The sequence below is a fragment of the Diceros bicornis genome, chromosome 6 (assembly GCF_020826845.1).
Source record: "Diceros bicornis minor isolate mBicDic1 chromosome 6, mDicBic1.mat.cur, whole genome shotgun sequence".
Lineage (NCBI taxonomy): Eukaryota > Metazoa > Chordata > Mammalia > Perissodactyla > Rhinocerotidae > Diceros > Diceros bicornis.
The window spans coordinates 62,283,164-62,297,121 of NC_080745.1; the positions used below are offsets into that span (position 1 = coordinate 62,283,164).

The window sequence follows — 13,958 nt, forward strand, 5'->3', positions numbered from 1 at the left end:
TAAAGGAAACTAGCAACATGAATGCTGCCAGGAAGAGAGAGGAAGAGGGTGGCTTGGAGGCGCTCTATACTCTCTTCCAGGTTCCAGGTCCCTGCTGTCAAGGTCTTCATAGTTCCTTTACTCATCAGTGGTTTTCAGTGGCTTTGGCAAGTCATTAGAACATCTGCTTCATCCACCACCTCTCATAGTAGGAGTCACAGAGCCACAGAGAGGAGATGGACTCATAAATACCATCAGCATTGAGAGCCCAGAAAAGGCAGCTCTGTGTAGCTTTTCACTCAAGCATTCAACTGATATTGGTCACAGGCCTACTGTGGGCATAACCGTTAAGTGTCTACTGTGAGTCCTTGTTCTAGGTGTTGGAGATATAGGAATGAAAACAAGACAGAAAAAAAGATCCATGCTCCCACAGTGCTTGGGCAGAGACAAAAAATAAAACAAAAATACAAGTAAAATAATTTCAGGTAATGGAAAGTGCTGTAAATACTATAAAGCAGGGTGCTGGGAGAGAGAGTAGCTGGAGGGGGAGACGGGAATCAAAGAAGGCCCTTCTGTGGACATGCCATTCCCTTTGAGATTCCAATGATAAGAAGAGGCCAGCCAGGGGAAGATCTGGGGAAAGAACATTCTAGGCAGACAGAAGGGCAAGTGCAAGTGTGCAAAGGGTGCAATGAGGTGGGCATGTTTCCAGAAAAGAAAGCTGACTGGTGAGGCTAGCGCCCAGGGACTGAGGAGGAGAAATGGGTAAAAGACCAGGTGGGAGAGAGAGGAAGGGCTGCCTGGAGGAGGGCATTAGAGGCAGGGTCACGAGTTTCAGTTTCATTAGTGGTGATGGGAAGCCCCTGGATGACTTATATATTTTAAAGACAATAATACCAATCACAAATAATTACTAATTATTATGTGCCAGGTACTATTCTAAGTGCTTTATCTAAATTAACTCATTTAGCTCTCAAAACAACCCTACAGGATAGAAAACATTATCATCCCACCTATAGAAGAGGGAACTGAGGCATGGAGAGGTTAAACAACTTCCCCAGGGCGCACTGCTGGCAAGTGCTGCAGTCAGGATTGGACCCAGGTAGCTGGACCACATCTACTGGCTCACGCTGGTTATCGTGTAGAGTGCTGCTGGGGGTGCGGGGTGGTCCAGGGAGCTCATCCAGGCAGAGGACTGGTAAGCCACCATGTGGAGCTACTCACACTCTTCCTTCCGGCTGGAGGGCTTTGCTCACATACCCATTGTGCAAACTCTGGCAGACTCTAGGCAGACAGAAGGGCAAGTGCAAGTGTGCAAAGGGTGCAATGAGGTGGGCATGTTTCCAGAAAAGAAAGCTGGTCTATCATTCAAGACCAGGGTCATGTCACCCCCTGCATGAAGCCTTGGGGACCAGGTGACCATCTTTGAGGACATAGCCCCAACAGTGACTGCAGTTTCCCCAGGCCTAGTGCACTAGACTCTATAGGCATGTGGGAGTGTTAGCAGGTAGGACTGCTGTGGCCCTGGCATCTGCTCCATCTCACCCGAGTCCTTCCTGGAAAGACTCTGTCAACCTATGAAGACAAAGCATCCAGCCCCAAAGCAGGCCCCATCTGGGGCTACTGACCAGTGAAGTTCCCTCCGATGACGTAGGGGATGACCCCTCCGGGCCATATCCTCTCTGTCCTGGAGGTTGTGGCTCTTCGGACCCGAGGAGAGAAGGTCTCAGCCCTGGCACTTGAGGTCCCAGGGCTCTGTGGAAGCATGACATTCTCCTTGCCATCTGCAAGAGAGTCACACTGCCATTTACTTTGCCTTTAATTCCTCCTGTGCACTGTAGTTAAGATTGTATTATCCATGAATCCACGAAAGGGGGTTTTAAAAACTTGTATTCTAAAGGGAGTATTTGGTCTGTTCAGGGTTTTGAACCCCTAGGTGGTAGTTTTCAAGTTGGGGCAAGAGTCAGTGTACTGGGCCTATGATGGGAAGGGGTCTGGCTTGTTGGAGGCCTTGAACGCGGCCCCACGGGACTCAAGGGCAGCCTGTGGGTTCCAGAATCAAGAGGGCCCAGACAACTCACAGCTCTTTGAGATGGAGCCAAGTTAGGGGTGTGCTCTCTTCTCAGAGCCCTGAACATTTGAGGGAACAAACTGAGTCAATCCCCTTTCTTGACCAAATATCATCAATGTTGCAAATTTTGAAAATAATTTGGCCAGTATGACAAATAAAGTGAACCGGTCTGTGATGCTGAGAAAATAAACTCTTTGTAAGATAAACCCCTGGGAAAAGCAGAGCCTCATAAAATCCTCCAGCTCTTCCCAATCTCTCGGCACATCTGGACCTTTAAGAAAGGAATGTGGGAAAGAAATGGAGGCTCTGTTTAAGGTTCTGTGTCCAGGTATGGCCCTGGAAATGGCAGAGATAGACAGGTGGGTTGCACTTAAACCTGTGCAACCAAATAATTGAATCCACATTCACTTTATTCGTCATTCAGACAATTTAAGGTTTTGTTTTCAGTCTGCTTGCTTAGAATCCCTCAGTATCCTCATCGGAACATTTTCTCTTTAGTTTTTACATTTTTTCTCCTAAAAATCAGCAATCTGTTTCCCCAATAAATTGGTTTTGTTGATTCTTTTCATTTTTCATTAATTTTATTTTATTGCTTCCTTCTATTTTCATTTATTTTATTCTGATGTTTCCTGTCTAGCTTCTTTTCTTTTAAAAAAAATTGAGATATAATTCTCATACCATAATCGTCACCATTTTAAGGTGTACAATTTAGTGGGTTTTAATATATTCACAGTTGTCCAACCATCACTACTATAGAAGTGCACATTTTCATCACCCCAAAAGGAAACCATGTGTCTATTAGCAGTCGCCCCCCTCCCCATTTCTCCCTCCTCCCAGTCCTTGGCAACCAGTAATCTATTTTCTGTTTCTATGGATTTGCCTACTCTGGACATTTCATATAAATGGAATGGTGCAACATGTGGCCTTTTGTGTCCGGCTTCTTAGCATTTTTTCAAGGTTTATCCATGTTGTAGCATTAATCAGTATTTCATTACATTTTGCGGCTGAATAACAGTCCATTGTATGGATATACCACATTTTGTTTATCATTCCTCAGTTGATGGACATTTGGGTCGTTTCCACTTTTTGGCTATCATGAATAATGCTGTCATGAACATTAATGTATACATTTTTGTGTGGACATATGTTTTCACTTCTCTTGGGGATATGCCAAAGAGTGGAATTGTTGGGTCATGTTGTAACTCTATGTTTAACGTTTCGAAGAACTACAGAAACACCTCGGAGATGTTGTGGGTTCGGTTCCAGACCACCGCAATAAAGTAAACATTGCAATAAAGAAAGTCACACGAATTTTTTGGCTTCCCAGTGCATATAAAAGTTATGTTTACGCTATACTGTAGTTTATTAAGTGTGCAATAGCATTATGTCTAAAAAAAACAATGTACATACCTTATCTAAAAAATACTTTATTGCTAAAATTGCTAAGCCTCATCAGAGCTGTCAGCGAGTTGTAATCTTTTTGCTGGTGAAGGGAACAGCCTCGATGTTGATGGCTGCTGACTGATCAGGGTAGTGGTTGCTGAAGGCTGGTATGGCTGTGGCAATTCCTTAAAATAAGACAACAGTGAAGTTGGGCACATAGATCGACTCTTCCTTTCACAAACGATTTCTCTATAGCATGCAATGCAGTTTGATAGCATTTTATCCACAGAACTTCTTTCAAAATTGGACTCAGTCCTCTCAAAGCCTGCAGCTGCTTTATCAACTAAGTTTGTGTAATATTCCAAACCCTTTGTTGTCATTTCAACAGTCTTCATAGCATCTTCACCAGGAGTAGATTCCATCTCAAGAAACTACTTTCTTTGCTCATCCATGAGAAGCAACTCCTCATCTGTTAAAGCTTTATCATGAGATGCAGCAATTCAGTTACATCGTCAGGTTTCACCTCTAATTCGAGTTCTCTTGCTATTTCTATCACATCTGAAGTTACTTCCTTCACTGAAATCTTGAGCCCCTCAAAGTCATCCATGAGGGTTGGAATCAAATTCTTCTAAACTCCTGGTAATGTTGTAAAAGGCAAGATAGTAAATATTTTAAGTTTTGTGGTTAATATATTCTCTGCTGCAACTCCCCAACACTGCCATTGTAGTGTGAAAGCAGCCATAAACAATATGTAAATGAATGAGTATGGCTGTGTTCCAATAACGCTTTACATGCAAAAACAGAGGGCAGGCTGGATTTGGCCTTCTGGCCATGGCTGGCTGGCCCATGCTCCAAGGTATCAATTCTTTGGTTATCTTGAGCCTTGCTTTGTAGCCCAGTACATGACTGGTTTTTATAAGTGTTCCATATGTCCTTGAAATAATGTGCATCAACTTCCATAATTGATGATTGAAGGGTGCTACATACGTTGTTCAAATATTCTGCTTATAAATATTTTTGACTCCTTGGTGTATCAGTTACTGAGAAAAGTGCTTTAAACAACCTTGAGGACTAAGACTGTGAATTGTCATTTTCTCCTTTATCCTTAATTTTTGCTTTATATTGTTCAAGGCTATGTTGGTTAAGTAATACAAGCTAAGGATTGTTAAATGTTCTAGGTGAATTTTTTCCTTTATCATTAATGACTCTCTTTATCTGTAATAATGTTTGTTCATAATAAAGATTATTTGGGCTGATATTAATATCGCTATACCAGATTTATTTTGATTAGTATTTGCCTCATATAGCTTTTTTTCATTCATTTTCAATCTTTTTGTGTAATTTTTTTTAAAATGACTCATTCAATAAGCATTATTCTGTGAGTAAATTACATTTCCCACAACAAACAATAAAACAAGTTTTGCAATGGTCATAATGTTGAGGTTCAATATTTCTTTTTCAGTGTATATGAACTAGTTTTCATAAATTGAAATTTTTATTGAGATGATTGTAGATTCACAAGCAGTTGTAAGAAATATTTGCCTACCGTTTACTCAGTTTCTTTCAACAGTAACATTTTACAAAACTATAGCACAATATCACAACTGGGGTATGGACATTAGTACAATACACTGATCTCATTCAGATTTCCCCAGCATCAGGTATACTCGTGTGTGTGTGTGTAGTTCTACACAATTTTATTACATGTATAAATTTGTGTATCCACCACCACATTCAAGATACTGAGCAGTTCCATCACCACAAGGATCCCTCATGTTGCCATTTTATACTCACATCCACCTCTCTTCCCCTCTCCCCGCACCCATCCCTAAACTCTCAACCACTAATCTGTTCTCCATTTTGAAAATTTTGTCATTTGAAGAATATTATATAAATTGAATCCTACAGTATATAACCTTTGGGAATTGGCGTTTCTCACTCAGCACAATTCCCCGGAGATTCATCCAACTTATTGCATGCATCAATAGTTTCTTTTTATTGCTGAGTAGTATTCCATGGTACGTATGTACCACAATTTGTCTAACCATTCACCTGTTGAAGGACATCTGGGTAGTTTCCTGCTATTACAAATAAAGCTGTTAGGAAGATTCATGCACAGGTGTTTGTGTGAAGATAAGTTTTTATTTTTCTGAGATAAATACCCAAGAGTGGAACTGCTGGGTCATTTAGTAATTGGGTTTATTTCTGGATTTTCTATTTTGTTCCATTAATCTATATGTACATCCCTCTGCTAATACGACACTGTCTTAATTACTATAGTTATATAGTAAGCCTTAATATTGGGTAGAGTTATTACTCTCACTTTAGAATTCTTTTCCATGATTGTTTTAGCTATTTTTCCATATAAATTTTATGTGTCTTTCCATATAAATTTTAGAATTAGCTTGTCTATGCCTACAAAAAACCATGCTGGGATTTTGCTAGAAATTACATTAAACCTATAGATCAATTTGGAGAGAACTGGCATCTTTACTATATTGAATCTTCCAATCCATAGACATAGTATGTCTCTCCATTTATGTAGTTTTTTTCTTGATTTCTTTCATCACCATTGTGTAATTTTCAGTATACAAATATTGTGCATTTTTTTAGGTGTATACCTAAGTATTTATTTTCTTTGAGTGATTACAAATGGTATTATGTTTTTAATTTTGGTTTCTGCATGTTCATTGTTAGTATATAGAAATATAAGCAATTTTTGTGTTTTGGTCTTGTATTCTGTCATCTTGCTAAACTCACTTATTAGTTCCAAGAGTTTTTTGTTTGTTTGTTGTAGATTCCTTGGAATCGTCTACACAGATAAATATGTCATTTGGAAATAGCAACAGTGTTATTTCTTCCTTTCCAATGTGTATGCCTTTAATTTCTTTTTCTTGCCTCATTGCAGCATCTATAACTTCCAGAACTATGTTGAATAAGAGCATGAGAGCACACATCCTTGCCTCATTCCTGATCTTAGGGAAAGCATTCAGTCTTTCACCATTAAGTATGGTGTAAGCTGTAGGTTTTTTGGTAGATGCTCTTTATCAACTTAAGATAATTTATCTCTATTCCTAACTTGCTAAGTTTTTACTGTAAGTAGACGTTAGATTTTGTTAAATGCTTTTTCTGCAATTGATGTGATCATAGGATTTTTTCTTTTTTAGTTTGTTGATATGGTAAGGTTACATTGATTGATTTTCAAATGTTCAACCAGCCTTGCATACTTGGAATAAATTCCACTTGATCATGGTGTATAATTATTTTTTATATATTGTTGGTTTTGATTTGCTAATATTTGTTGAGGATTTTTGCATGTAAGTCTACTTAGGTTTTAGGTGTGTCTGTTACAAACTGCAAATAGCTAGAGTTTTTTCTTGTTGTTCAACCTGAGAATCTCTCTTTTAAACAGGTGAATTACACTTATTTTATAACTGATATACTTGGGCTTATTTCCTTTTTTGTTTTTGTGCTTTCTTTTTGCTATTTTTTTCTTTATGTTTTTTCCTCCTTTACTGCTTTCTGTTGGATTCAGATATTTTTCTATATTTACTTTTTATTTCCATTATCTTCTTTCTATTCTTTAGTATTGCCTTTAATTTTTTACATTTGTACTCAACAAAGTATAAAGGATTAGTGAACTAGAAGATAGATCTGAAGAAATCAGAATCTCCATTCTCATTCTGAGAATACAAAGATCTTAAAATATTTTAATTTGTAAACAGACTTTCCAATTTTTCATGCTATTGTTTACTTGCTTTAAGACCCCAAGTTAGTCACTACTATTGATGATTTGTTTGTTTGCAATACAGATTTATATCTACCTTCATATTCACTCGTTTCCTTGCTCACTGCTACTTCTTGCATCCCAAATCTCTCCTGGAAATGCATCTTTTATTATTCTTTCATGATGATAATAAACTCTCTCTTTATTTTATCTTCACTCAGTTTATTTTATCCTCACTCTGGAAACAAGGTTTAGCTGGGAAGGTATAGAATTCTAAGTTGAAAGATACATTTCCCTCATCACTTCAAAGATAGTATTCAATGTCTTTTGGTCTTCGTGGCTGCCAATGGGAGATATCCTTCTAGTATAATGGTCATTTCTTCACCTGTTATCTGCCTTATCTTTTGTTTTGTTTCCCTTCTTTCGTTCTTTGTCTTTGGTGTTCCTCAGCATCATTATAATTGTATAAATGTGGATATGTTTGAATTCTCTGCTTGAGATTCAATACAATTCTTGAAACTTCACATCTTCCTTCAATTCTGGAAAATGCTGATTCCTTATCTGTTTGACCATTGCCTCCTCTTTCCCAGTCTCTCTATGGGAGTTCTCTCATCTTCTAGAATTTCTATTGATTATACATGGAACAGTGTCATTTTATCTTCCATGTCTCTTTTCCCTTTTCACATAATCTGTCTGTTTATCTCTCAGTGGTAAAATTTGTATGATTTCTTCAAATTTATTTTCTACTTCATTAATTCTTTCTTCAGTTGTGTTGAATGTACTATTTATCCCATTCCAGTTTCAATAAATATAGTTATTATTTCTAGAAGCCCTAGTAAGTGGCTTCTAAATCTTCCTCTTTTTTTTAATTGTTAAGTTTTTTTTCCCACTATAGTTTCAAATTCTTCCATTGGCTTTTTAGTCATTTTATGTATATTTATTTAATCTCCTTCAGATTGTCCTATTATTTCCACATCTTGGGGTATTAATTCTCCAGTTATTGTCTCTGCTGATTCTCCTTCATGGATTAACCTTTTGTGTTTCCAATGTTTTCATTTAAAGTTCATTTTTAAGTGAGATTATTCCTTTCTTCAGGAGTCTTATATGCCCTCAATCATGAGTGTGACCTTGGTTTTCATCTTTTCAGGGCTCTTGGGATTCTGTGGGTCCTGGATCAATTTTTATGTTAATTTCTAAGTTTAGGGTTTCCACATATAGGAAATGTAATTTGAGAACTCATGCCTGTAATAGGAACAGGCTTTGGGATTCAGTTTCTCATAGAAGATATTTTTTATCCCCACTTAGAGCCTAGAAAAGATAGCAAGATTTCTTGCCACTCCTCTCAGCCACTGGGCAGGGTTTTTCTTTTTTTCTTTTTTTAATGAGTAGGAAGTACTTTGAGGGTGTTCATTCTATGCAAGATCTCAGTCTCCATTTCTCATGTCATATGGGACCAAAGTCACATCTCTCGTATCTATATAGCTGTTACATGGGTATTAAAACACCAGCCCCCAGACCCCCAAATCCCAGCTCAGTTTCAATGGCCTCTGCACAGTCTTGCCACCACCTGAAGCTTAGTTCTATGGGTTTATGTTCCCTATTCTCTTCTGATCATGGCAATTTCCCTTTCTTTGCTTTGAGTTTAACTCTAGTTTTAATTTGGGGTGGGAGGAAGGTTATAATTTTTTTCAACATTTCTATGTTTGTATAAGGGGATCTCTACTAGTTCAGTTGATCATATTGCCAGAACCAGGAAAATGGCATGTAATACATTTTTAAACCCGAAAATAATTGTTTTACTGCTAGAATTTCTAGATCAGAAGTCATGCACTTGCAGCTCTCGGGACAAACCCAACCCACAGATGTGCTTTGTTTGGCCTGGACACTTTTGGCCCACACTGTGTTTTTCAAACTCTCTCTTTAGAAGCCAACTTTTAAAAATCAAGGGATTTCACATAAGAATCCAGATTTTCTAGTTTTTCATTTAAAATGGAAAAATCTGGCAACAGTGGGCCCCTCTTCCGTCATTTACAACCCACCCATGGAGTTAACCAGCACCTGCTCCCCATAGTCAGGGCACGTGCTTTCCCAGTTGCTGGAATCTCCCTCTCATTTCACATTGTCTCATCCAGTCCACTTCACCCACTGACATACCTGCTCGGCCTCTACAGATATTCTCCTTTGCTATCCCAGCCCTAGATGACAAATTGCAACCAGATTTCAAATGTGAGTTCCCCAGCAGACTGGAAGCTCCATGGGGGCAGGAACTGAGGCTGGCTTGTTCACCACTCTACTCACATCCAGCACAGTGGCTGGTTGGTGGTAGGCATTCAGTGCTTTTGTATTTCGAATGAATTAATCAAAGAATGGATGAGTTATTCTAAAAATAAACAGCCCAACAGTCCAAACAATTCTGCCACGGAAACCTCTCCAAAATGTTGGCAGCCCTGAAGCCCTTAGTGTTTAAACCCTGAGAATCATCACATCTTAAGTAATCACAGGCAGCAATGTAGCAAGTGGAAGTTTGTTATTTATTCTCCATATGGTTTTCAACAAGTCTCTTAATTTTCCTCTGTCGCCAACTCTCCTTTGGAGAACGGGCAGAAATACTTTATTTGAGGGAATAACATGACATCCCATGTTTCTCAGACAAGCTGCACTATACATACTTGTGACCCAGTGTTGTTAGGGCCGGTATGCAGCCGAGTCAGCATGGGAAAATCTTAAGTGCACCTGGAAAGAGACTGGGGTGTAATTTCCAGAGACGGGTTATTGAATGACAGCTTCCCCTTCGGTCCAGTGAGAAATTTAATTTGCCGAGGACTCAACACAGGAAGCATTTGCCGATTAAAAATATGTCTAAACAGATGTTCTGCTTAGCCTGGAAGAAGGATCTTAATGCAACTGTCATTATTAGATTTTCTTGGATTACTACTATCTGGAATCAGAGTCCAAATAGAAGGATGTAATTATATATCGTGGCCAAGGGTCCTGCATTTGAAGAGGAGCTCAGGGGCGTCTGAAAGGCTTTAACATGTTGGGGGCGGGGTGGGCTGGGGGATAAAGTCCATTTAAATTCTCTGGCTCTGGGAGTGGACCCTGTCCTCTGTGAAAAAGCGGAGCGGCTGTAGCTATTCAATGTTCCATTTCTAGCTGAAGGCACAGCCGTGTCATAAACAGAAACAGGCCTGACCCAGCCTTCTCAAGCGAGTAACTGAGAATTTTCAATTAGTCAACTGGTCACTCCCACACTGGAAGTAAACACTCTGACAGTCCAGCCATCTGCATAACCCTGACCCCATGGCTAATGGGCAAATTCGCACCTTGCCTGCGGCAATCCTGGAAGCAGAAAGAGCAGCCCCCGTGAAAAAGGAGGCTGTGGATTATTCTGTCCAATGGTTCTCAAACCTGACTGTGCATTTGAATCAAATAGGGAGCTTTGAAAAATTTCTGGTGTTTGCCCTTCTGCCCTGAGATTGTGACTCAATTGGTCATAGAGGAGTCGAAGCATCTGTCATTTTTTAAAGCTCCTCAGGTCATTCCAAAGCATAGGGAAGTTTGAGAACCACAGATATAGCCTAAAGGTTAAGAGCAAGGGGTTTGGGGTCAGGAGGACTTATGCTCAAGATAAACACTGCCCTTCGCTGTGGCCTTAGACAAGCCATTCTCCCCCTGAGCCTTACTGCTGCATGGTGGTGTGTGGCCATTGAACCAGGTAATGAATGTCAAACACTTGCCATAGGAACAGCTCTGTGTGAGCTGCAGTGATCACTATCACGGTCTGCATTTGGGGACAGGCTAGAAGGAAAGCCTAAAGTTAGGTTCAGTGGTTACTCCCAGACACACTGACGTTAGTGACATTCAAGGGTTCGGTGCTGAGTGATGCTTTGCATTCAAGTTTGTGGGATCCCTGTTCTCTGGTGCCAATCAGATTCCATTATTATTTTCTTCAGCACAAAGCCCTTAGGGACTGTTCTGAAAGTGAAAGGTCCATTCTCTTTTATGAATATGGTTCTGGAAATCAGGCTCTATCAAAAACAGTCACAGCTTCATTCGTGGAGCAGTTACACACTCCATTTCATTAACTCCATTATCAGCCCTGAAATGCATGCTGAGCTCTCATCTCCAGGGGAGGGAGGCTCCTCAGACCAAACAGTCTGGCAGGGGGATGCTGAGTGAGTGATTCTCTGAGCCCCCCAGCCCTCCCCAAAGCTGGAAGCACAAATCCCCACCGTCAGGGCTGAAGGGAGCCACATAATGCCAGGAAATAAACCCGCTGCTGAAGCCAGCAGGCCGGGGCTTCCCTCAGATCCTTTCTCCTGCTTGGACAGTCTGTTTTTCTGGGAGTAGTGGAAGGGGGGCGGGTTGTGATTAAAGGAGAATCTGAGACTGACACAACTTGTCTTATCTTTAATTCAAACAAAAACAAGAGGCACATAGGCTGGCGCCTGACAGTGTCCTGGGGGGACGGATCGGAAGGCTGGAGGGATAGGCTAGAACAGCCTGGCCCCTGCTCACTTTTGGGGTCTCCTGCCTCCTGGGCTTCTCTGGAGCTTAAAGACCTGCTCATCTGCTGCTGTAATACAGAGTGGAGGGATTGGCCTAGCCTTGACATTATCCTCTTCAAACAAACCAGGGTCATTTGAGGGACTGCAGACTATGGATTTAGCCAGCATTAAGGGTGGGAGGCGTGATGAGTGAGGGGGTGCTATCATCGTCCTCCTTAAAAAGCCCAGAAAGACCTCTTATTGCAGTGTGGGTACTGTGCACAACCCAACCAGAGGCAGAATTTTAATGAGCTGCAGCAGCCTTATTCTTTCCTGTCCTCCTTAATTGTGTTTCTGTGCAGCTGTTGAACAGCTGTGGAATCTCAGTCCAGAGGTGGACAATGCACTTCCAATGCTGGATAATATAATTCTTAGAGGTGGAGAGGAAGAAGTGGAGGAGCTGCATTCAATGAGCACCTCTTAAGTTCCACGCACCTGGCTATGCACTTTGCATAAATATTATTTCTAATTCTCTCCAAGCCTCATATGAGGAGTTAGATAACTTATCCAAGGTCATAGCTACTAAGTGGCTGAGCTGGGATACAAACCCAAGTGTGTCTGACTGTCCAAGTTTAATTGATTGGGTCATTTTACACCCAGCAAACTAGTAAATATTAAAAACCCTGACAATGTCCATTGCTGATGAGCAGGAAAGATGCAATGAGGGAATGCAGTAGATGGTCTCCAGATATGGCCTCAGCTCTCATCCTTGTGAGCTCATGCCACTTCTCACATTAAGGGGTGGAATCTGTTTTGAATCTTCTTGAACATGGGCTGGCCTTTTGGCTTGTTTGGACCAATAGAATGTGGCAGAAGTAGCATTCTGGGAGTTCTGAGTCCAGTCCTTAAGCAGACTGGTGGTTTCTGCTTCCTCCCTCTGGGAAGACAGCCGCCATGCTGTAAAAAAAGTCTCAGGTTAGACAACTAAATGGTGAAAATCTATGTGGAGAGACGAGCCTCATGGAGGCAACTTAGGCACCATATATGTGACTAAAGGTTTTTTTGGACCTCCCAGCCCAGCCTAGCTGATAAATGAATGCAATCGAGTGAGTGACCCCAGCTGATGTTAGCCAAAGAACCACCCCACTGAGTCCCAGTCAACCCACAGAATCATGAAAAGCAACAAATCACTGTTTGAATTCACTAAGTTTGGAGTGGTTTTTATGCAACAATAAATCACTTAAATCAAGAAGGAAAAATTAGATATGATATCTACATCGACGACAAACCTCTCTGGTTTCATCCCCACACTCTGTGCTCTATTTTTACCACTAAGTTCCAGTCATCTGTGGCCAAAATGAAGTGCCACTGAGTTCACCAGATGTCTGAGGAGCCTGAAAACGCATAAGTCAAAATACTTTTGACAAAGCAAAGCAGAAAAATACAGATTTTAAAGGGGGCCCTGCACAGGGTCCAGCAACATGTTGCATAACTCAGAAACAAATGCTGGTTTGTCAAATGGGGTGGTGGAGAGTGGGAGCTAAAGAAGCTGCCTCTCTCTAAAGAGGTCAAATTGATAAGAGGGGGGTCAGCAACCCAGTAGAAAAATGGGCAGAGAGGAATCACAGAAGTGCACTCCCACATCACTGGCAAAAGTAGGGAAAGATGCTCAAAGTCACCAGCAGTAAGAGAAATATAAATTGAGCAAGAATAAGCTATTGTTTACATCATTAAAAACACTGATAATGCCTAGTTCTAGAGAGGATATGGCAAAAGGGGCAACATATAAGTTGCCATGCAAATGTGAATGGTTATACCTCTTGAAAGGCATTCTGGCAACATGTATTAAAAACATACTAGTGGGGCTGGCCTGGTGGCGTAGTGGTTAAGTTCACGAGCCCCGCTTCGGTGGCCCGGGGCTCACAGGTTCAAATCTCAGGCGTGGACCGATGCAGCGCTCATCAAGCCATGCTGTGGCAGGCATCCCACACACAAAATGGAGGAAGATGGACATGGATGTTAGCTCAGAGCCGGTCTTCCCCAGCAAAAAAAGAGGAGGATTGGCAACAGACGTTAGCTCAGGGCCAGTCTTCCTCACACACACACACACACACACACACACACACACACACAAACAACATACTAGGTGTGTAAGGATCTGTGTTCAGGACTGTTTACTGCAGCATTGTTCATGATGGCAAAAACTCGAAGTGAAGCAAATGTTAATCAATAAGGGAACAACTGAGTAAATTATGGTCCATCCATATCAGGAATATTTTGCAACTGTTCAAAAGAATAAATTGAAGTTATA

General features: G+C 40.8%; 1 protein-coding gene across 1 annotated transcript in view; it reads right to left on the bottom strand.

Annotated features, from left to right (window-relative positions):
* Window positions 1–13,958, bottom strand: part of TLL2 (tolloid like 2) — a 148,421-nt gene that overhangs the window by 61,411 nt on the left and 73,052 nt on the right. The window contains exon 4 of the mRNA XM_058543632.1: window positions 1,608–1,763. Coding sequence (XP_058399615.1) covers window positions 1,608–1,763 — 156 coding nt within the window. The remainder of the gene's footprint in view (window positions 1–1,607; window positions 1,764–13,958) is intronic.